Source organism: Phodopus roborovskii, unplaced genomic scaffold, assembly GCF_943737965.1.
Source record: "Phodopus roborovskii unplaced genomic scaffold, PHOROB, whole genome shotgun sequence".
Classification (NCBI taxonomy): Eukaryota; Metazoa; Chordata; class Mammalia; order Rodentia; family Cricetidae; genus Phodopus; species Phodopus roborovskii.
This window is the reverse complement of record NW_026125059.1, coordinates 21,915,687-21,939,626: the sequence shown is the minus strand read 5'-3', so window position 1 is coordinate 21,939,626 and position 23,940 is coordinate 21,915,687. Positions and strand designations below refer to the sequence as shown.

Here is a 23,940-nt window from a genome sequence, read left to right as displayed (position 1 = left end):
GCACAAGGGATGATTGATAGGTTAAATAGCCAAGTGATGGGATTGGATTTGTTGGCACTTTCTGAGTTCCACTGGGAAAACCTCTTTTTTTGTGGCTGCATCTTGGACCTTGGTCCTTACAGACAAAAATACAGTACCCCCCCCCCGCAGGCCCCCGCACCATTGGAATCCTTTTCTAGGGATGAGAGTGAATACAAAGGTAAGAAGACTCAGTCGAGGACTTGAAAGAGGCGGAGCACACAGGGCAGACTGGATGTGTGAGAACGAGAAAGCTGGTGACAATCGAGCTTGAAGGCTTAGCTCTTTATCTGGAGAAGGGAACAAGGCGTTTTGAAAAGCCCTGGCGTGTGAAGGACGGATAGGAAGAGGGAAAGCAATGAGCAGTAAAGACCACGATCTTCGTGGAGGGTGGTGACAGGAGGCTAGAGGAAAGTGGATGACTTCTAGAGAGGCATTAAGGAGGCGAATTAAGACGGCAGATGGGCAGCATCAAGGCCCCGGCTTCTAGTGACCTCAGCGGTCACGGGTGAGTGCGGACTTGGTGTTCCCGCGTCAGGGCGGTGGGCGTGGCCTGCTCGCGCTGTCGTCCCGGTGACCGGGAGGGGCGGGGCCCGGGGCGGGGCCGCCCGGCCGCTGCGTCACTCGGTGGTGGCGATGGTGCGTGTGTGTAGGGGGCGGGGGATACGCTGGGCGCGTCCCCGGGGTCACGTGGTGCGCAGCGCGCACAGTCCTTCTGTCGGTTGGTCCCGGAGCGGCGCAGCAGGAGCGGGGCCGTGAGGTGAGCTCGTGGCGAGGCTAGGCGACGCGAAGCGAGCTGGTTGGGGCCGTGGCGGGGGCAGGCCCTGTGCCGCGCGCGCACCATGCGGGCTGGACCGGGGACGAACGCCCCCGCTGCTGCGGGACCCTTGTTCAGCCCTGCTCCCCGTCTGGCCCCCGATCACCCAGCCCCGGAGGGAGGCCCGGGGACCGCTGCTGTGAGCGTGGCGGGCGTGCGAGCTCCGCCCAATCCCTGCGGCTGCCCGCGGGAGTGACGGCCACCGCGGCCAATCGGCGCGACCCGAGGGGGTTGGGCTGCGAGGTGCGGGCCCGGGGCGCGGAACGGGGCAGTGGGGGTGGGGAGGGGTGCTGGAGCTGCACCCCCAGCTTGGCCTGAGTGATTGGGCGCAGCTACACTGCTGCGTCTGCCGCGGGAGCGCGTTTTCGTGTAGTGCCTTTTTTTATCCTGCCCTAAGAAGCACACCCTTTCCTCAAGACCCTGTATATGGGAGTGTCCTCTTTTCTCTATAGTTTGGAAAATCTGGCCGTCGCTCCTCTTTCCTGGGATTTTATCAGTTTCTATCCATCCCGAAAAACGGACGGAAAGCATACTTGCTCCCCAATACTGAGGGAACACTCCCATATTCAAACCTAATTAGCAGTTCTCTCTTTTTAGTTTGTGGTTCAGTCTGCTGATAGGTTCCTGAGAAGTCAGGTCAGTAACCAATGTTTTGGAATACTTTATTATATCCCACAACTCTGAGGAAAAGAATCCTTTTCAGGCCCCAAATCTGGCATGCTTCAGAAGTTAGTGAATTTGAGGGTCAGCTTTTTGTTGTTGTTGTTGTTTTTAAATACTGAGGTCTGGGGTGAGCATCCCTTTCAGATTCTAGTCCAAATCCTGATACTTATGGCACATAGTTTCCTGTTTCACCTCTGAGAGGATTCACTCACTGACTTGTCCTTAAGTCTGTCCTTGGGGTTGCATTTTGTTCTTATGTACTCCAAACTAACTTCTTTCTTGGGGGAGACTGACTTTCCTATCTGAGAGTGTGTTTGCTTCCTGAGAGATTTGACTCTTGGCAGTACACATACCACCGTGGGATTGCAGTAGGGGTGGGCACACCTTTCTCGTGAATCTTCCCATTGCTAGACAGGACCGTTCTTGAGCACCTCCCACCTACCCATTTTCCACCTTGTTCTTTTTTCTAATTGAATTTTTTTTTTTTTTAAATTTGGTGTGTGCTATAACATGTATGTGGCAATCACAGGACAACTTGAAGGATGTTGTTTCTCTGCTTCCACCTCGTGGGTTCTAGGACTCAAACTCAGGTGGTCACTCGTGGCTTGACGTGTTGAGCCATCCAGCTAGCCAGCCCTACTGTTTTGAGACGAGGTCTTGCTGTGTAGCTATCCAGGAAATACTGTGCAGTCAGGGCTGGCTTTAAATTCATGATCCTCTTGCCTTGGCACCCGAGCTGAGATTACAGGTGCTCCTTCCTATCCTCTCTTTTTTTTTTTTAGCTTTTCTGCCATTCAAGGTAGTTTCACTCTTGAGTTTCCTTCCCCTTTAGAACCATATTCCCCTTCATGTGCTCTCCTAGGCTCTGTAGTGTGTCTCTTTGGTCTTCCTTCCTCTGTTGAATGCGTATCTGCAGATCACTTTCTGTATTGCTGCCCTCCTCCCACAGGACAGTTCTTTTAGGCACCCTTCCCGAGCCTTTCTTCCCTGACAGAATCCCCTTCCATGCCCATGGCTTTCATTGTTCGATGTGAGGCCCTATCCAGGTTATACAGGAACTTAATGGGTTGTCCAGGTTGACTTTGAACCCATGGGGATCCCCTTGCTTCAGCCTCACAAGTGCTGGGGATTACAGGCAAGAACTACCATGTGCCATCTGGGCCATGGTGGTGCACTCCTTTAATCCTAGCAGAAACAGGACATCTCTGAGTTCGAGGCCAGCCTGGTCTACAGAGCTAGTTGCAGGACAGCCAGGGCTACACAAAGAAACTCTGTCTCAACATCCCCCTCCCCCCAAATAGCATGCCTGGCTCATTACTTTTTATATGTAGTTTATCTTTCTGCAAATAGGAATTCTCTTTTGGTTCACTGTCCAGGCATTTTTCTGGTTTCTGGTTCCTGTTGGACACTGTTCTGTTTATCTGGTGATGATAACGATTCTTTTCTCTCTTCCTCTTTGTTGGAGGTGGCCACATGACCAGGGCTGCCTGAACTGTTGCTGTAGTCAAAATATAAAGGAATGCCCTTGTAATTTTTGATTAGTCTTAGAATTCTTAATCCTCTGCTTTACTTCTTGTAAGTTTCTGGTGAAGCTCTTAATAGTTTTTGTGGGTTTGATCCCAGCAATCAGGGCAGGAGGATTGTTGCAGATTTCAGTGATGACTTCCAGGCTAGTTAGGGACATATAGCAAGAGCCTGTCTGAAACAAACAGATCTTATTGGTAGTTCCTATTCCTCTACCCCCTTTTCCTCAAGCTGTGTAAAGACACACACATACTTCTTTTTTTTCTCCCCTCAGGACAGGGTTTCTCTGTGTAGCTTTGTCTGTCTTGGAAGTCACTCTGTAGTCTAGTCTGACCTCAAACTCACAGAGATTGCCTGAAGCCAGGGATCAAAGGTGTATGCCCAGCCTCTTTTTTTTTTTTTTTTTTTTTAAACTTCCCTGTTCTGGGTGGGGGTTTCAAGAGATTTTTCTACTAATACATTAGTATGCCTTCTGACCCATAAACTACCTTCTATTAGTTCTCTGTATCAAGCAAAAAAGTCATCTGGGCTCAGGGATGTACTTCAGTGTGAATTGTTTGCCTACCATGTGTGAAGGACTTGATTTGATCCTTAGCATGAAAAACTGGCAGCTGGATTTGGTGGTGCACACCTTTAGTCCCAGCACTCGAGAGGCAGAGGCAGGCAGATCTTTGTGAGTTTGAGGCCTGCCTGGTCTACAGAATGAGTTCTAGGACAGCTAGAGCTATTTAGAGACTGCCTCAAAAATAAATGAATGAAGAGAAAGAAAAGAAAAACTGTATATCTTTCTCTCCTTCATCTTCTTGAATATCTGATTATCTGCCTGTATTTTCTCCCAACCCCTGATTTAAAAACCTTTAAACACCTGGGACATGTTGTTTTAATAGATCCTCTCCCCTAATATCTCTCTTTTCCTCTCCAGATTTTTGCATAGGGCTTTTCAGCCATGAACCCCTGATTCATTTCTCCACAGCTGGAGTTTCAAATGCTTAGGGGATAATGACTCCTTTGACCTTTCTTCCTTCTGGGAAATACTTGAATGTGCAGCTGCAGGAGGCATGAGGCAAGGGGGAGGGAGTTTGGATCTGACAAGCTATACCAGTAAGACAAGGGCAGGAATATAGCATTTCAAGACCCAAGTACTAAATCTCATTTGGAAACTGGACATTTGCCAGGCACCTGATTCCTAGGGATGCTGGAGGATTTAATGGTACTCCTGGGAACCTGTAAAAATTAATGGGGCTTGTGGGGAGGTGCCCCAGCTCAGTGCAAGAACTTGAATAAAATTGATCATTATTGTGTTTTGGAATAACTAAGTTGCCTCAAATTCTTTTGTTCACAAAAGTACTAGAACTAAGTTGTGTTCCCATGTTTAGTACCACATTTCTTATATTTATTTATTTTGAATTTTGGAGACAGGGTTTCTCTGAGTAACAGCCCTAGCTGTCTTGGAACTAGCTTTATAGATCAGGCTAGCCTCGAACTCAGAGATCCGCCTGCCTCTGCCTCCCAAGTGTTGGGATTAAAGGTGGGTGCCACCACTGTCTGGCACATACTACTACCTTTCTTAAAAAGAAAAAAGAAAAAAAAAAAAAAAAAAGGAAGTCTGTTTGAGTAGTACCTAATAAAATATGATCTGCTAAAGTGAATAGGTAGTTTGTCTCTTTATTTGGCTGTTGCTGCTCTACTGGTTGCTGTAATCAGTCCCTTGAAGGGCCCTACATTCCTGCTTGTCTTGGGTCTGAGGGTATTCCACTCTACTTTTTGGGTGGTGTTAAGATAGGGAGCTGCACCTTGAGTAGCCAGATTCCCATATACAGCTGAAGAGTGAATCCTTAGTGAAAACAAAACTGATTGTTAGCAAACGCTGGGGTATTGTTTTCTATTTTCCCTTTGTCCAGACACACAGCTCAAAGCTTGTACAATGTACCCGATTTCTTTTTTCTTTCTTTCATTTTGGTTTTTCAATACAGGGTTTCTCTGTGTAGCCTTGGCCATTCTGGAACTCATTTTGTAGAAGAGACTGGCCTTGAACTCACAGAGATCCACCTACCTCTGCCTCTGGAGTACAGGATTAAGGGAGTGTGCCACCACTACTGGCTCAGTTTCTTTTTTTTTCCCTCCCTATTTTTAGTTAAAAAAAAAAAAAAAGAAAGTTCATTTTCTGTGTTTGCCTGCTTGTATTTATCTGTACCATGTGCATGCCTAGTGCCCACAACAGAGGTCAGAAGAGGTAATTCGATTCCCTGGAACTGAAGTTATAGTCAGTTGTGAGTTGTTTGTGACTGCCAGGAATTAACTGGGGTCCTCTGAAAAAGGACCTCTTAACCTGTGAGCCATCTCTTCTAGCCTAGAACCCCTCCCCTGACTTTTTGAGATAAGTTTGCTGTGTGAGGCCCAAGGCTGTCTTCTTACCTCATAGTCTGGTACTGTAGATAGTTGCCACTGTTCTAGCTAACCTCTAGCTTTTTAAACTGTCTATATAATTTACTGGTTTCTCTGTATATTGCCAGATTTAAGTGCTTAAATATATGTTACTTAAAGGTGAACTTTTTTTTTTTTGGCCTTGGTTGTGGGTACAACCAGGGTGTTGTACATTCAAGACAAGTGTTCTTCTATTGAGCTCCTGTGCCCCAACGTCTGATGGGTAATTTTTGACATGAAATAATTCTAGTAAGTATTGAATAGCCAGCTTGTTTCTGATTCCTCTCTTGTTACTGTGAGAAGGGAGTCAGGATACCACACATCATGCCACCCGAGTTTCTAGAGTTCTCTTTGGCTTTCTAGTTCTTCAAATGGACTGCAGCTAGGTGCTTGGCCCTGGGTGAAAGCTGTCATTCATCTGTAAATGTTCCAGAAGGCAATCCTGGGGAGCTAGTGGCACTTCTGATGAGCTCTTAGTTTGTGATACTCTCTCTTTGTGTTCTAGGGGTTATTTCTTTCCTTATATTTTTAAAGTTAGGTTCTCTTATGTAGCCTAGACTGGCTTTGAACTCCTCCTGATCCTTCTGCTCCATCTCCCAAGTGTTGGAATTCTAGGCATCTGCTACTTATGCCCAGATCTCAGTGGGTTTTTCCACTCTGAATCTCTTAAATCATTCGTACCTGTTTGCCTGTTAGCTTTCATTGCCCTTTCCTATAGAGATCCTTATTCCAGGCCCTGATTAGGAGGAACCTGAATGACTAGATTGTTTTGTGTTCCTGATCTTCCCCTAAGCCCTCCATTCCTCAGAGGAATGTCAGATTATCTTCAGTGACAGAGTTGATCTGGATCTGGCACTGGTCCCAGTTTTTACACTCGCATATGACCTCAGGCAAATCAGCCTCATTCTCTCCAGCTGACCGCTGAGCAGTTGACTGTTCCGAGGTCCACCCCTCGAAGAATGTGTAGGGTCCTTGTTTGGAAACCCAGTCACTTGCAGGAGTACCTAGTGGCAGGTCTGATTTCCTTCATGTGCTTCAGCTTGCAGACTGCTAGTGGCTTCCTTGTCCCAAGTCACTTTTGCTGGCACTCTCTCCTTTCTAGCCAAACAGCCAGCTTGTCTTCACGCCCAATGTCAACATTCTTCTGCCTCTGTGTATGCTTGTCAGTTGTGGGCTGTATTTCATTCAGAACAACTTCAGGTTCTCAAAGCCTCTGACTTGAGTTCTCCATTCAATATTAGCTGCTTGTCTGCTTCATTAAGAGAGGGGGGTATTTGTTTTTTCGGCTGTATTTCCTATATAATCACATTTACTTGTAAATGCTTTTATTTTTAAAAATGATTTATTTATATTAATTTTAGTGTTTTATCTGCATGAAGTTGTTCAATCTCCTGGAACTGGAATTACAGATAGCTGTTAGCTGCCATGTAGGTGCTGGGAATTGGAAGAACAGCCAATTTGTGTGTGTATGTGAGAAGTATGTGTATGTATGTGGAAATTTTTGGAAGCTAAAGTTCTTCAATCACTTAGCCCTTTTACATTAATTAATTAATTTAGAGACAAGGTTTTACTGCGTAGATCAGGCTTCAAACAGAGCTCTGTCTCATCTTGTCTGGTGTACTCCTCATGTCCCTCCTTTAAAACATTTTTGTTTGTTTTATTTTAGAGACTGGGTTTCTCTGTGTAGCTTTGGATCCTGTCCTGGAACTTGCTCTGTAGCCCAGGCTGGCCTCAAACTTGCAGAGATCTGCCTACCAGGTACTGGGATTAAAGCTGTGTGTCACCACCTCCCTGCTTGAAATATTTTTTGGGGAGTGTTTTTGAGACACAGTTTCTCTGTGGCTTTGGAGGCTGTCCTGGAACTTGCTCTTGTAGACCAGGCTGGTCTCGAACTCACAGAGATCTGCCTGCCTGTCTCCCAAGTGCTGGAACTAAAGGTGTGCACCACCATCACCTAACACTTAAAAATTTTTTTGAGACAGGGTCTTCACTACGTAGATCTGCTTATCCTGGAACTCACAGAGATCCACCTGTCTCTGCCTCCCAAGTGCTGGGATTAAAAACAAATTTACTTACTTAAATGTTTTTTTTCTTTTCTTTTATCCCCTCATTTATTTTTTATTTTATTTATTTTTTTTAACCTTAATTAAAAACCTTTTTTTGTGTTTTGCCTTCATGTTTGTGTATTTCATGCATGCAGTGTCCTTTGAGGCCAGAAGAGGGTGTTGGATCCCCCTGGAACTGGAGTTACAGTTGTGAGCTGCTCTGTGGTCTTCTGGAAGAACAGCCAGTGCTATTAACCAATGAGTCATAATAGCTGCAGGTCCCTGCATCTTACTTTTTGAGATAGGATCTCATTGAACCTAGAGCTGTCTTTTGTTAGATTGGGTGGCCTGAGAGTCCCGGGATCCATCAGCCAGTTCCCTGCCAGCAAGCTCTGCCAAGCTGGGCTTTTAAATGGGGGTGGGTTCTAAACTCAGGTCCTTTTACTCACTGAGCAATCTCCCCACATTTATTTATTTATTATTTATTTATTTATTTATTTATAGATGGGAACTCTCTGTGTAGATCAGGTTGGCCTTGGTCTTGTGAGGATCTGCCTGCCTTTGCCTCTTAAGTGCTGGGATTTCAGGCATGTATTGTCATGCCTGGTTCCCTCTCTACTCCACCCCCACCCCTCCTCCTGCTTTTTTACCCCCTTTTTAATTAGCAGGGCAAGTAGCATGAAATTTTAAAGGTGAAAGGCAATTTGCAGCCAGATGGAGTGGATTGTGTTTAGAATTCCAGCACTTGGGAGGTGGAACACAGGGAGTCAAGAGTTCAAAGGCCATCCTTGGCTGCACAGTGAGGTCAGCCTAGGTTACATAAGACTGTCTTAAACAGTAAACAACACAAAAAGCAGTTTGCTTTTCTTTAAGACTTGGAGTGAGTGGGTGGTGGGGCACTCCTTTAATCCCAGCAGTCAGGGAGAGAGAGGCAAGTGGACATGTGAGTTTGAGGCTAGCCTTGTCTACAAAGAGAGTTCCAGGACATTTCCCCCCATTCCCCCAGGGGAAAAAAAACTTTGCAAGTGAATTATAGTGTATTTAGCCCCCTTGCTCAAAAATCCCTTATTGGCTACCTGTTAATTTCCTCCTAGATTTATTTATTTACTTACTTATTTTTGGGGCAGGGCCTCACTGTCTAGCTTTGGCTGGCCTGGACTAAGCTGTCCTTTGTATAGAGATCCACCAGTCCCTGCCTCCTGAGTGCTGGGACTAGTGAGTCACCACATCCAGTTTTCCTGAATTTTAAAGGTGCTTAAAACTGTACAGCTGAACTTTGAAAAACATATACTAAATTCATACACCATTCAAAAACTACCCCATAGGGGCTAGAAAGATGACTCAGCTGTTAGGAGCACTGACTGCTCTTTCAGAAGTTCTGAGTTCAATTCCCAGCAACTACACGGTAACTCAACCATCTAATACGGGATCTGATGCCCTCTGTTATTGTGCAGTCTAATTGCAAATAGAACATTCATATACATAAAATACGTAAATAAGTAAATCTTAGAAAAAATTTAGCAAACTCTATCCCAGCACTGACACATACCTGAAATCCCATTGCTCTGAGAAGTGGGGTGGGGAGTTTGAGATGCAGGAGTGTGATGGGAGATGCCAACCTTACTCCTTACAGGAGCGTTCAGCCTTTGACATTGCAATATGACATAGTCCTCTGCAAAAGTATTGTGTAGATGAAAGTTTGTATCCCACAGTATTGGGCCATATTCATAGTTGTTCTGGGATGTATCTGCCCTGTGGATGAGAGTTTGAGGCTAGCCTGATCCATATATCAAGACTTTGCCTCTAGGAGAAGACAAAACAGGTCCTGGTAGGATTGTTGAGTAAGAGTACTTGCCAGTGCCTTGAGTTTGATTCCTGGAACTCATGTAAACATGAAAGGAGGGAAGTAACTACAAAAATTTATTCCTGCAGTCACAGATGTCATATATACATATGCCTAATGATAAAAATCCTTTCAGAAAACTAAAGAAGCTGTGAGTGGGGCTTGGTGGTGGTGTGCATCCTTGATCCCGGCACTCTGGTGGCAAAGTTAGAGGTGGGTCTTGCTGAGTTCCAGGTATCTGGTTTACATAGGGAATTCCAGGCAGCCTGGCTAAGTAGTGAGACCCTGTTTCAAAAAGAGACAGAACATAACTCGTGTGTGGGGAATGTAACCTGATAATAGATCACTTACTTAAGATATGGAGGATCTGGATAGATGGACAGGAACATAAACAAAGCCCCTAGATTTCTTTTTTTTTTTAATAATTTATTTTTTACTTTATACACATTGTTTTTGTCTGCATATATGTCTGTCTGTGTGAGGCTGTCAGATCTTGGAGTTACAGACAATTGTAAGCTGCCATATGGGTGCTGGGAATTGAACCCAGGTCTTCTGGAAGAGTGTTCAGTGCCCTTAACTGCTGAGCCATCTCTCCAGCCCTGAATCTAGATTTCTGATGAGTTCCTTGAGAATGTCTTGATAACCATTGCTGATGGGTCTGGAAATCAGTTCTCAGAGGTACATTTGATCTACTGATTTATTGCCCTCACTTCTTAAGAAGGAATTTGGGGAAGATGTCTATCTATATCTATCTATATCTATATCTATATCTATATCTATATCTGTATCTGTATCTATATCTATAATCTTAGGTGGTCCTGGGCTTGGACCCTGGGATAGTCGCATTCTTGTTAAGGACTCTATCACTTAAAATGTTGTTTTTTTTTTTTAATTAAAAGATATTTTTATTTGTTATTTATTTGTTTGTTTTTTCTGGGACAAGGACCTACTATATATCTCTGGCTATCCTGGAACTACTATGTAGACTGGTCTTAAACTCACAGAGCTCCACCTGTTTGTCTTGCCCTTTAAGTGTAGGGATTAGTGGCATGTGCCACCATGTTCAGCAGCACTCCTCCCTTTAAATTAAAAAAAAATACACACACACACACACACACACACACACACACACACACACACTTGTTATCTATCTATCTGTCTTCATTCATTCATTCATTCATTCATTCATTCATTCATTCATTTATTTTTGCGCAGGGTTTCTCTGTATAGCCCTGACTGTCCTGGGACTCGCTTTGTAGACCAGGCTGGTCTTGAACTCAGAGATCCACTTGCTGCCTCTGCCTCCCTAGTGCTGGGATTAAAGGTGTTCACCACTGCCTTGTTTGGTTTTCATTTTATGTATATGGGTGTTTTACCTGCATGTATGTCTGTGTGCCATGTGCATGCAGTGCCTGTGTTGGATCCCCTGGTACTGGAGTTCAAGAAGGCTGTGAGTTGTCATGTGGGTGCTGAGAATTGAACCGGGGGTCCTCCAGAAGAGCATTGGCTACTAGTACTCTTCAGTGCGGTCTCTCCAGCCCCCACTTTTTTTCTTGTTTGTTTGGGATGGGTTTGCTGTGTAACTGGTTGTGTAGTCCTCTGGCCTCAGTTTTCAGAGTGCTGGGATTACAGATCTGCCATGTAGGTGCTAGGAATTGAACCCATGTCCTCTGGAAGAGCAGCCAGTGCTCTTAATTCACCGAGCCATCTCTCCAGCCCCATCCCTGTTGGTTCTTGACTAACAGTGAGATAACCTAATAGCTTTGTTGGATTCTTGCCTAGGTCTCTCAGTTGGACCTTGGTTATTTAGCCAAATGGGACTAATGAACTTTCAGAAATCTTGTAAAAATTTAAGAGTCTGGTATTAGTCACCAAGTGTAAATAGGGTGGTTGTAGGAAAGGCAGATGGTGCTGGAGTCAGTGGTCTGTGGAAAACGACTCAGGTATTGTTTGGGGAAGGGTTTAAAATGGGGCCTTTATTCCATGAAGGAACTTAATCCTAGGAATTTAGGCCTCCTCCCCAAATGTCCTAGGGGAGTGCATTTGGATTTTTTTTTCTAGTAAGAGCCTGTGATTTTGGAGGTCTCTTTCCCACATGAAAAAGGTCTTATCTTTAATTCCATTACACCTTTAATACTAGCACTCAGAGGTAGGAGCACCTCTGAATTTGAGGTCAGTCTGGTCTCTATAGGGAGTTCCAGGCCGGCCAAGATAGCATAGTGAGACCCTGTCTTAAAAAGTTGTGTGTGTGTGTGTGTGTGTGTGTGTGTGTGTTTACAGCTGGGTGGATTGACTTACCTTTTTGGCTTCTGTAGGTGCACAGATAATTGAAATGTCATAGAAATGTGGGCACTTAAATCCTGCTGCCTCTACCAGGAGCTGAGATTGCAGACATGCTACCATACCTGACTCTTCATTTTCAAAAAAGAAAACATAGCAGTCCCTTATCATTCTTATCTTAAAGACCTTTTTTGTTTGTTTTATTTTTCCAGACAGGGTTTCTCTGTTTAACAGTCCTGGCTGTTCTGGAACTCAATCAGTAAACTAGTCTGGCTTTGAACTCACAGAGATCCACTTGCCTCTGCCTTCCAAGTGCTGGGCCCAAAGGTCCCACCACAGCCTGGCTGATTTGTGTGTGTGTGTGTGTGTGTGTGTGTGTGTGTGTAAAACACACAATATTTGCATGGATGTGGGACCATACACTGTAGCATGGGTACACACTCAAAGAAAAGTAACTGTCCTTCCATTAGCCATCAATTGCCATAGCTCCTCAGCTAAGGATAAGGCTGGCTTGATTGTGTGCAGCTCTGCTGTAGGTAACCGTAGCTGTGCTGTGGCTTCATGTGTGCAACAGCTATCCTATCCAAAGGACAGCAGTTCCCAGCAGTCCTCCTCAGCTCTTATTCTTTCCACCCCTCTTCTAAGATGTTCCCCTAGGGGGAGGGGAGGGTACTATAGATTCTCAGTATTTTATCAGTCCCTGAATTAACCACAGCTCGCTGTAAAAAGAAGCTTGTCTGTATAGGATTGAGAATAGCACAAATCTGTGAGTATGAACATAACTATCTAGGAGCTGTCTGACCATATATATGACCATTTAGCAAAACAATAGTGGCTCCCCCATGGCCTTTAACTTCTTGAGCCAGGAGCTTTTGACCTGGTTTCCAATATCAAAAGGCCTTGCTAGTGAAAGCTGTATGGATGTAGTGGCTTGAAACCTGCTTCTCAGATTTCAGCTTTTCTGCTTAGCCAAAGTGCCATATGGCCTTTTCCTACCTTGTAGGGTGTGGGTCATTGCTGTCTGTTTCTCTGCATTGTTGGGAATGAGATTTTTTTTTTTTTTGTCAAGGATTTGGTACGTGACAAAAATGAACAGATATTAGCTATTTCCTGATTTCCTGAAATTAATAGTTAAGGAAGGCCTGGGGTAAAAGTATTTACAGCGTAAGAGAATTAGTTGTCACTAAGTGGTGGTGGCGCACACATTTAGTCCTAGGCAGAGGCAGGCAGATCTCTGTGAATTTGAGCCCAACCTAGTCTACATAGCTAATTTCAGGACGGACATAGAGAAACTCTGTTTTGAATAAACAATTAGCTGAATATTAAATAAAGCCAGGTGTTGGTGGTGCACACCTTTAATCCCAGCTCTCAGGAGGTAGACAGAGGCAGGTGATCTCTGTGAGTTCAAGGCCAGCCTGTTCTACAGAGCTAGTTCCAGGACAGGCTCCAAAGCAATACAGAGAAAGCCTGTCTTGAAAAACAAAAAAACAAAACAAAAAAATTAAAAAAAAAAAATTAATGTGTTTTTAACATTCTATAAGTAGTAAAGTGGTTGCTTTTTTAGGGAAAAACTTAGTTTAGCTATGTTTTCCTATGACTTTTAGAAAGAACACACATGCAGCTAGGTAATGGTGTTTTATGCCAATGATCCCAATACTTAGGAGGCTAAGGCAGAAGGATTGCTTCAGGAATAACCTGGGCTACAGAGTGAAACTTCACCTCAAAAAAAAAAAAAAAAAAAAAAAAAAAAAAAAAATCACTACAAATCTAGCTAGAGGCAGGTAGATTTCTGTGAGTTCAAATCCAACCCCGTCTATGTAGCAAGTTCCAGGCTAACCAAGGTCACATAATGTTCCCGTCTAGAAAAAAAAACCAAAAGACAAAAACCAAACAAAACAACTGAAAAAAAAAAAAAAAAAAAAAAAAAAAAAAAAACCCAGCAACACCCCCTCCAAAAAACCCCAAAACCAAGCCTCACTTGAGACCTCTAGTCTGCAATCTCTAGATAATGGAGATGCTTACAGGCTGAGGTTCCTAGGGCCTGAGAAAAGTAGTTAAAATTTGTCAGACCCATGAACAAAATTATAGCCTGTCTTCAGGTGTTGTATTCCTTAGGTTTTGCCATCCTCCCTGTGTCCCCACAGGGTATTAATAATTAATAGTTCATATATATTTCTGTGCAGAACATTTGGGTTTTTGTTTGTTTGTTTGTGTTTTTTTGAGACAGGGTTTGTCTGTGTAACAGTCCTGGCTGTCCTGGAACTTGCTTTGTAGACCAGGCTGGCCTCGAACTCACAGAGAGCCACCTGCCTCTTCTTCCCAAGTGCTGGGATTAAAGGTGTGTGCTACCACTGCTCGGCATTTTTTTTTTTTTTTTAGGGTTTTAGCACAATGAAGTCCTTTAATCCTGCATAGGATGGTACTGACCTTGTTCCACTTTTCAAGCGAGGAAGCTGAGGTTACCCCCTAACAAGTGTATCTCATGTAAGGTCACTGCCTGTTAGATACTGGGGTGCCCATAAAGAGTTGCTTCTGGAAGAGTTCAGCTGCAACCAGTATTAAGCTGTGACTGAGCAGGTCAGCTGTTATGAGAGGATTCAGAACCCATGCCCTGTGGAGAGGTACTGATGGCTGTGCCCAAGCCTTAATGGATGGTGGGGGGTGGGGCAGGGACAGCTTTTCTGTGAAGGTTCTAGAGATTGGAACTATAAGCAGTCTGGATTGGTAGGAAGGGCTAAGGATTGCAAGATCAATAGCCTTGACAGCTTATTGTAGCCAGGCTCTTGGACACCTATGTGGAGGTATGTCCTAGGTGTTGATATTCCATTTTATAGGGGAGGAGCCTGAGGCTCTGGGACAAAATGACTTGTCTAGCATGTGATCCCAGCCTAGGCCACCCTGATGCAGAGCTCTGGCTCAGACAGATCCCCTGCCACCCTCCTTTCTAGCTCCTGTCTTTAGAGACCCATTTGGCTTAACAATGTAGTTGTTTCCTGGAATCAGATTACCTGAGTTCAGTTCTTTGTCCTCATATAATCCGGCCTGTTTTCCAGACTCTATCCCTGTGTTCTCAAAGCTGGTCTCAAACAGAATCTCTGCCTCCACCTTCCAGGGTCCTAAGTGCTGGGATTATAAGTATATACCACCATGCCCTCCCTGCTTGTGTGTTTTGTGGGACATACATATATATATATATATATATATATATATATATATATATATATATATACACACACACACACACACACACACACACACACACACATGTTTGTGTGTGTGTGTTTCTATATAATCACAGCTCTCAAGAGGTAGAGGCAGGAGGAAGGTCCAGGTTCAAGGGTTATCCTCAGCTACATGAGATCCCATCTTAAAAAAAACAAACAAAAACAAAACAAAACAAAAACCAAAGTGGGGGGTGGATCCTTAAATGGGTACCCTTGACAATGGAGAAACCTTGAAGTAGAGCCTGCATAATGGCGACCAGAAATGAAACAGTGCTGGATATATCACCTTGTCCACTTCTGAAAAGCTGAGGCAGGAGTTTGGCTATAGAATAAGACCTTGTTTTTAAAAAGAAAGAAAAACACAAGAAAGTAAGACAGAAGAAAGATGTTCAGAGTATTGCCTGTGTCTGGCTGGAGGCCTTGCACAGCGATGGGGAAGGAGGAGTATCGACTATGAGGGTAAGTAAGATGTTCCCTTAGTGAGGCTGAGTAATAGGCCAGAGGTCATAGAGAAAAAGTATTCTAGGGAAAAACCTGGGCACCAGGTTCTCCCAATGATTGTGGAAAGTTCCACTGATTCAGCCAGCTCCTTCTCAGTAATAGGAACAAGTAAACTCAACCCATTTAGGTATGGAAGGGAAAGCTTAGGTCCTCAGAGAATGCAGTTTTGCATGTGGTTTTAAAAACAGTGTTTCTTTCATTGTGTTACTCAGGTTACCTCGAACTTGGAACACAACTCTCTTTGTGTCAGTCAGGGTGTACCCTTATTTTATTTATTACTGTGTTCCTGTGCTGTGGCACCTGTGGAGATCAGAGGACAACTTTTTTTTTCCTGTGCTTTTTTCCAGACAGTTTCTCTAACTTACAGAGATCCTCCTGCCTCTGCCTCCCGAGTGAGTGCTGGGACTAAAGTCGTGCGCCGCCACCATCTGGCCAGAGGATAACTTTTGTAGTGTCAGTTCTCTCCTTCCATCTTGTTGATTTCAGGGACAGAACTCGGGCTGTCAGGTTTGTTACCCATCAAGTGCTTTTACTCAGTCAACTCAGAAAGCTGTTTTTTTTTTTTTTTTTGGTGTTGGTTTTGGTTTTTTAAAGTCAAGGTTTCTTTGTGTAACCCTTGCTGTCCTAGAATTCTTTCTGTAGACCAGAATGGCCTGGAATTCACAGAAATTCACCTCCCTGTGCCTCTTGAGTACTGGGATTAAAAGTGTGCGCCACCATCGCCCTGCTAGAAAGCATTTTTAAAACCCCTTTTTTTCTAGGGCTGAAGAGATGACCCAGTGGTCAAGAACACTTACTACTATTGCAGAGGACTTGGGGTCAGTTTTCAGAACCCATGTCAGAAGGCTCGAAACATCTGTAACTCTAGGTCCAGTGTGTGTGATGACTCTGTGGGCCCTGTATGTGTACATATGAACATATGAGCAAAATACTTAATACATGTAAGGAAAAATCTTACATAAAAACCCCCACAATCCTTTTGGGAACCAGAGAGAACGTTGAGTGGTTTAAAAGCATTTGCTGGTCTTGCAGAGGTCTGGGTTCAGCTAGCATCCACACAGCAGTTGACAACTGTCTGAAATTCCACTTCTAGGGGACAGACCCCTTTGATTTCCATAGTAGATGATTGAGCAGTTAGGAGCACTGTCTCCTCTCCCAGAGGACCTGGATTTGATTCCCAGCACCCACATGGAGGCTCACAACCATTTGTAACTCTAATTCCAAGGTTCCCAACTCTTCTGGCTTCTGCAGGTACCAGGCATGCATGTGATGTTCAGACATACATTTTGCAGGCAAAATGTCCATACATATAAAACAAAAACAACTCACAAAACCAAACTAAACTCTCCCTCCCCTGCCTGTCTTTATCTCTCTGTCCTGTCAAACCTAGTAGACTGATAAGCTCTTTCAGTGTGAGCTGGGAAATGACCCTGCTTGAAACCACTTAGTGTTGGGACTAACTACAGGTGTATTTATTCGTAGCACAGATGAGCCTCAGATTTACTAGGTTGTGCAGGATGATCTCGAATCTCTGTCTTCACCTGTCAGGCTTGCTTCATGGAGCCTGGCATTTATCTTTTAAAGGTTTTGGGAATTGCACTCACAGCTCCTGCATGCCAGGGTATACATCCTATGCCATGTCCCCCAGTCCCCAGTGATAGACATCTTAAAGGATCTTAGAGACTTTTCTGGTCTGATCCTCACATCACCTAAGATAGAGGCCAATATCCTGTATGATAGATAACAGGAAGAAAGGCCTGGGGATGTAGCTGGTAAACAAAATTGGAGTCCTAATTAGGGATATGTGGACAGCAGTGCCCACTTCTAGCATTTGGGAGGCAGAGGTAAGCAGTTTACAAAGTGAGTTCCAAACCAACCAGGGCTGCAAAGTAAGACCCTGCCTAAGAAAAAAAACTAAACAACTCTGGGATGACCCCCTTGCTATAGAGTGTCTTAGAGCGTCCTTATGCGTCCTTAATTTGCCTTCTCTGTATGTGGAAGCTCCCCGCCACTGGCCTTCTGACTTTCACATGGATACTGTGGCACGTGGGCCCACACATACCCATACACACGAAATAAATAAATAAAAGTGTAATATGGAAAAATACTGTTGTTCCTAAATGTGAGCACTGTTTATAGATTTCTCCAGAACTGGATGTAGGAGGCTCTGGGTTTTGTGTCACAGATGATTCTTTTGTATCCTGGGTTGTGGTCTTCTGGTGGAAGAAGTGTCAGAGCCCAGGATTCCAAGCGTCTTCACAGCATGTCCCTCGATTCAACCTTGTGGGTTAAAAGTTGGTCACTGCTAAAGCCCTAGCTGTGTCCCACTTTCCCCTCCACAGGACCCACATTAGCTTTGGTCTTTAATAAAAACACAAGTATTTCTGTTTGTTGTAAAAGGTGTGGTAATGCTGTACAGCCTTTGAAAAAGCTTCAGTGGCTTTATCTTCCTTTATCCAAATTTTGCCTCTATCTAAAGGCATGAATACAAGCACAGCCATGAGTGCTTCTGGGGTAATCTTCTTTTGATAACAGGAATTTCTCATGCTTGGATATTTTGTTGTTACATTCATGTTGATTTTATTTCTGCTTATGTGTTCCTATGTGAGTGTGTCCCATGTGTGTAGCTACCCACAGAAGCCAGAAGAAGGCATCAAATCCCTGGGCCTGGAAACTGTTGTGAGCTGCCCCTTGTAGGTGCTGGGGACTGAACTCAGGTCCTCTGGAGGAGTGGCAGGTGCCCTTCATTGCTGAGCCTCCTTTCCAGCTCTGCGTTGTATAATCTTTATAACCTTGTATAAGTTGGTAGTGCCCGAGTGTTCAGCTTTTCTGCACTTATATCCTTTCAGTATCATGGGAACAAGACATTTAGTCTTAATTGTATTACCTGGCTTTGAAGGTCCAGTAGCAAGGTATACAAGTATAAAATTCTTTAAGATTTTGTCATATTTCTGTGACGGCTGGGGGAAAGCTGGTGAGAGTCTGTTCTTCCCTTCCACTATATGAGTTTGGGGGATTGAATTCAGGTCTTCAGGCTTAGTGGCAAGTTTATCTAGAGTGACATCTTTTCAGTCCACAAATAAATTCTTGCAATTAAAAATTTGTGCAACAACAAAACAAAACAATTTTTATATGATATCCTAGTCACGATGGCTCATGTCTGTAATCTCAGCACTGGAGAGACTGAGGCAGAAAGATTGCTGTGAGTTTGAGACCAGATTGTTTATCTAGTCCTAGTGAGTTCTAGACCAGTTTGGGCTACAGAGAGACCTTGTCCATGAAAATTTAAAATTTTTTTGATTTGCATTTCCTTTAACTTAGGGTGCTTATGTGGGCATGAATCACATACTTATTGAACCTTTGTGTCTCCCCTTGCTATTCACTATAATCTGACAGCTCTTGCATATTGCCCATTTTAGCATGCCTTTTTTTACCTTTTGTCCTAAGTTACAGCAATCTTTGTTAATAAAGGAAGTTGACTCTTTGTCCTAATGGGCTATAGTTATTTGTCCCTTTGAACTGTGCTCCACAGTGTGTATTAAGCTCTCATTACTGTTGACTCAGGACATTGACAGAGCACTGTGTCTAAGTAAATAAACTGGGCTCCCTGTCTCCTTTGGACTAGTGGGTTCCTGTTTAGAGTTTGAATGTAAGGAGTATTTTGAAGTTCTGCCAAAGTCTTGAGAGTAGACTCCTACAGATTGCATCAGGCTTTTTTTTCTTTCTTTCTTTTTTTTTCTTTTTTTCTAAGACAGGGTTTCTGAATAGCTATAAATCTTGTCCTGGAACTCTCTCGGTAGAACAGGCTTGCCTTGAATTCAGAGATTGGCCTGCCTCTGCCTCCTGAGAGCTGGGATTAAAGGTGTGTGCCACCAAAGGCCAGCTGTATCAGGCATTTTTCTCTTTGGAAATTCCCTGTGTCTGTATAGAGCAGGTCTGTATGAACATACATTCCTTTCCTTTAAACTGGAGATTTTTTTAAAAAAAGAAAATTACTAGGCCCTGAAGAATAGATGAATTATAATGATTTGTATTTGAAAACTAAATGTAGCCAGGCTGTGGTGGTATACACCTTTAATCATAGCACTGCCGAGGCAGAGGCAGGTGGATCTCTGAGGTCAAGGCCAGCCTGGTCTACAGAGTGAGTTTCAGGACAGCCAGAGCCGGGGCCAAATGGAGAAACCTAAAAAGAAAATTACTAAAAAGTAGGAAATAAAATAAAAACTAAATGTTAAAGTAAACATATTAAAGTAAAAACATATATACTTTAAAATAATATTGGAGACATGGTGTCTATAGTCCAGACTGCCTGAATCTCTGTGTAGCCTTGAACTGGGATCCTCTTGCTTCTGTTTCTCAAAGGCATAACTGAAAAACAAAACAAAACATACACTATTTTTTACTATGTAGTCTGACTTGCCAAGCACTTTCCGTGTAGACTAGGCTGCAATTAAAGGCATGTGCCACTTTACTTGTCTTTTTTAAAAACTTCTGCTTCTATACTGAACTGATTACAAATATTGTTATCAGTGATAGAAAGATATCAGTATTTTAAAATTCTTATTTTCTGTTAGATTTTGTTTGTTTGTTTGTTTTGAGATAGGGTTTCTCTGTAGCTTTGGAGGCTGGCTTGGAATTCAATTTGTAGATCAGGCAGGCTCCAAACTCAGAGATTCCCCTGTCTCTGCTTTCTGAGTACTTGGATTAAAGTGTCTCCACCACCCGGCAGAAACTTTTTTACATTTAACTTTGTGTGTATTTGTGTTTGTGTGTGTATGTGCCACAGCACAAATGTGAGCATCAGAGGACAACTCTCTGCAATGTATTTTCGGCTCTCTGTCTGGGTCCACTGAGTCATCTCACCATCTCATCTGAGCCTTTTTGAAAGATTAAAATTTAATACTGTTTGAGCTAGGACCTTACTCTGTAGCTCTGACTGACCTGGAACTTGATAAGTAGACCAGATGGGCTACCTTGGCTCTGCTTCCCATGGGATTACAGATGTTTACCACCATACCTGGCCCTCAGCAGTTCAACACCATGGAGTCTATTTTCAGGAACCACTGGAAATAATTTGGTCATTTTCACTCAACGGTTTCTGCTTCATGCCTATATTATTTATTTTTCTCTGAGTTAGGGTTTCACAATGTAGTCTTGGTTGGCATCAAACTTTCATTGATCCTCATGCCTCTGCCTTTCATGTTCATTGAGCCCATGCACGTGTCACTACACCAGGCTTGATGGCCTACTCTCTGAGGTGGGAATTGAATACAGAACCTTGTGCTTGCTAGGCAGGTTCTCTTCCACTGAGCCAAGTCCCGGCACTATAGAGTTCATTTAGTCAAGTCTGGCCTAGAACTGGAGCTTAAAATGTAGCAGAAGGTAAACTTGAACTCTTTTATGATATTTACGCTTTTTGAAATTTGAAACAGAATAAATTGGGTTCTCTGTGTAGCTTTGGCTAGTTTGAAATTTGCAGATATCAGCCTGCCTCTGCTCTGGAATGCTGGGATTAAAGGTCAGTTCTACTGGACTCATGATAGACCAGGCTGGCCTCATATTCTTTGTGTTCTTTCTGTCTTAGATTCTTGAGAACTGGGATTGTAGGTGTGTGTCAGAATGCCTGGCTTGCCTTTTGTTTTTAAAGGATAATTTTTGTGTGTATGTATGCTGGTGCCCATGGAAGCCAGAAGAGGGCATTGTGACCTCCTGGAGCTGGGGACACAGATGGTTGTGATCTGTTTGATGTTGGGAACTGAACTATGGTTTTCTGGAAAAGTAAGAGGCCTTAATCAGGCCCCCTTCTTTCTTTATTTTTTTTTTTTTCAAGGTAGGGTTTCTCTGTGTAACAGCCTCACAAAACTCACTCTGTAGACCAGTCTGGCTTCTAACTCAAAGAGGGGTTGGCCTGCCTCTGCCTCCCAAGTGCTGAGATTAAAAGGCATATTGCCACCACTGCCTAACTTACTTAAGTGGTTTTTGAAACAGGGTTCTCTATGTAGATTTGGCTGTTCTAGAATTCACTATGTGAACCAAGCTGGTCTTGAGCCCAGAGATCCACCTGCTTCTGCCTCTGGAGTGCTGGGATTAAAGGCATATACCATTGTAGGTGGAAGTTTCTGTCCTGCAAATTGCTCCCAAGTAATGACTGGGAGGCTTAATATTTATTATAAATGCTTTGTCAATAGATCAGGCTTGTTTCTAGCTAACTCTTACATTTTTAATTAACCTATATTTTTATCTAATTTTTGCCATGTGAGTTGGTACTTTTTCTCTGTACAGCATGCCCATCTTCTCTCTGCATCTGCTGACAACTCCATACTCCACCCTCCTTCCCAGAATTCTCCTAGTCTTACTGTCCTGCCCAATGTCTTGCTACCTCACTATTGTCCAGTCAGCTTCTTTATCATAGTGACATATACACACAGTATAAAGGAATATTCAACAGTATAGTATCATGCTGAGCTTTATTTATTTATTTATTTTGAGACTGCATTATTATTATTATTATTATTATTTTTATTTAGGTCTCACTATGTAGTAATGGCTGGACTGGAAGTCAGTCCCCCCCCCCCTTCTGGAGTGTTGGATAAAGGCATGTACCACCCTGAGTCACCCCACCCCACGCTCCTTTTTTTTTTTTTTTTTAAGTGCTTGACATAGGGCCTTGTATTTGCTAGGCAAGTACTCTTCCTTTACTATTTGCTGAAGTGTACGTGCAGCTCTAGAACTCTGGTTTTTTCCTTGTTCTTTTTATGGTAAGATCTCATGTAGCTAAGGCTGGCTACAAACTCCCAAGGTAAGAGCCAGAACAGGGTGTTGGATTCTCTGAAACCTGAGTTACAGAAGGTTGTGAGCTGTCATGTGGGTGCTGGAAATTGAACCTAGGTCCTCTGAAAGAGCAGTCATTGGCCTTAACCACTGAGCCATGTCTCCAGCCCGGGAACAGATTTATTAAAGAAAAGTAAGGAAACCTCTTGATATGAAAAGTTGACAAGGGAGGAATACCAGGCCTAGAACTTCTGATCCTTTGCCTTTACTTATTTAGATTATAAGGAGTGCCACCATGCCTGGCTTTATTCAGTGCTAGGAATCCATCATTGGTCCTTGTACACCCTAGGCAAGTAGTCTACCAACTCAGACCTAGAGAAGTTTCTATTTTTCCAAAGTAGGGTCTGGTGCTTTGTTGTTGTTTTTGTTTGTTTCTTCTCTTCTCTCTCTCTCTCTCTCTTTTTTTTTTTTTTTTTTGGGGGGGAGACAGGGTTTCTCTGTATAGTTTTGGAGCCTGTCCTGGAACTAGCTCTGTAGACCAGGCTGGCCTCAAACTCACAGAGATCCGCCTGCCTCTGCCTCCCGAGTGCAGGAACTAAAGGTGTGCACCACCAATGCCTGACTTCTTTTTGCTTTTCTTGCTTTGTTGTTCAGAGTTGGCATCAACATCCCAGAGCTCAGGGATCCTCTTTCAGCTTCCAAGTACCTGGTCTGCAGGCCCAAGCCTCCAGTCTTGGCTAGTGTCTCAGCTCATATTTACTTCCTTTCTAGCACTTAACTTTTTATAGCAATTATAGCTTGAACTGTGTATTGGCTACATTTTAATATGAAGGCTCCTTCAGGGTAAGGACTGTTGGTCTCTTTGGGTCTTGACTAAGTCATCTCTGAACAAGTATTTGTTGAATGTGTCATGGAGGCTAAGCTCCATCACGAGAGCAGGTCTTTTGGAGCTCTGAGGGATGAATGTCATAGGGGAACCCCTGGTAAGCCTTGCTGAGAGGGTCCTCTGAAATTTCAGAGATCACCGGAGTGCTGCTGGTGGGGACGGCCCGGAAGGAGGGGAGGCACCAGAGAAGGCGCTGACAGGGTCATGGAGCTTGGTGTTTTGAATAGTGCCTGCTTGTTTTTTAATGTGTGGTGGTGATGCTACACACTGGGCAGACTTTCCCAAGTTTCATAAATATTTAATTGGCTTTTTCAGGAGAATAAAAGCAGCCCTGTTGATGACTGAAAATGACAAAGCATCCACCTAACAGACGAGGAATCAGCTTTGAAGTGGGAGCCCAGTTGGAAGCTCGGGATCGTTTAAAGAACTGGTACTTTTATGTCTTTTTCTGCTAATTAAAGCACGTTAGGAAGGGAGTCTCACCAGCACCCATAGAGTGATGTCGCTGTCCTGCTTTCTGGCTTCTTGGAAGATGAAGGGAAACAAATTTAGAATACAGGCATGTCCTTTCTCTTTGGCATGGACATCCCTGGGTCACGTTTGTTCCTCCTTTTCCTGTTTGATGGAGTTACAGTGAAGCACAGCAGGGGTTGCCCTGGGAAGGAAAGCGTTCTCACTCTTGACTGCCTGTTTGAAGGAAGAGCAGAAGTGAGATGGAGATGGGGGATAGATGGCAACAGCACCCATGTCATCACAGCCCCTCCTGTTCTCTGGGTGTGGTGTGGGATGGCTAAGAATTGTTACACAGGTAATTAGGTTGAGTAGCTGAGGGTTTTTTGATTGTATAGCTGAATTTTGCTTGTTTTGTGTGAAAATTGATAGCTAAGCCTCCTTAATGCTGGGATTGTGTTAATTGTGTTAATTGGCTGGCTTGTGTTAATTGC

General features: G+C 43.7%; 1 protein-coding gene across 1 annotated transcript in view; it reads left to right on the top strand.

Moving 5' to 3' along the window:
• The first annotated feature begins 610 nt into the window (after positions 1-610).
• Positions 611-23,940, top strand: part of Phf20 (PHD finger protein 20) — a 99,175-nt gene continuing 75,845 nt past the window's right edge. Inside the window, exons 1-2 of the mRNA XM_051188153.1 lie at positions 611-778; positions 23,312-23,426. Of these exons, the coding sequence (XP_051044110.1) occupies positions 23,344-23,426 (83 nt within the window). The 5' untranslated portion in view covers positions 611-778; positions 23,312-23,343. The remainder of the gene's footprint in view (positions 779-23,311; positions 23,427-23,940) is intronic.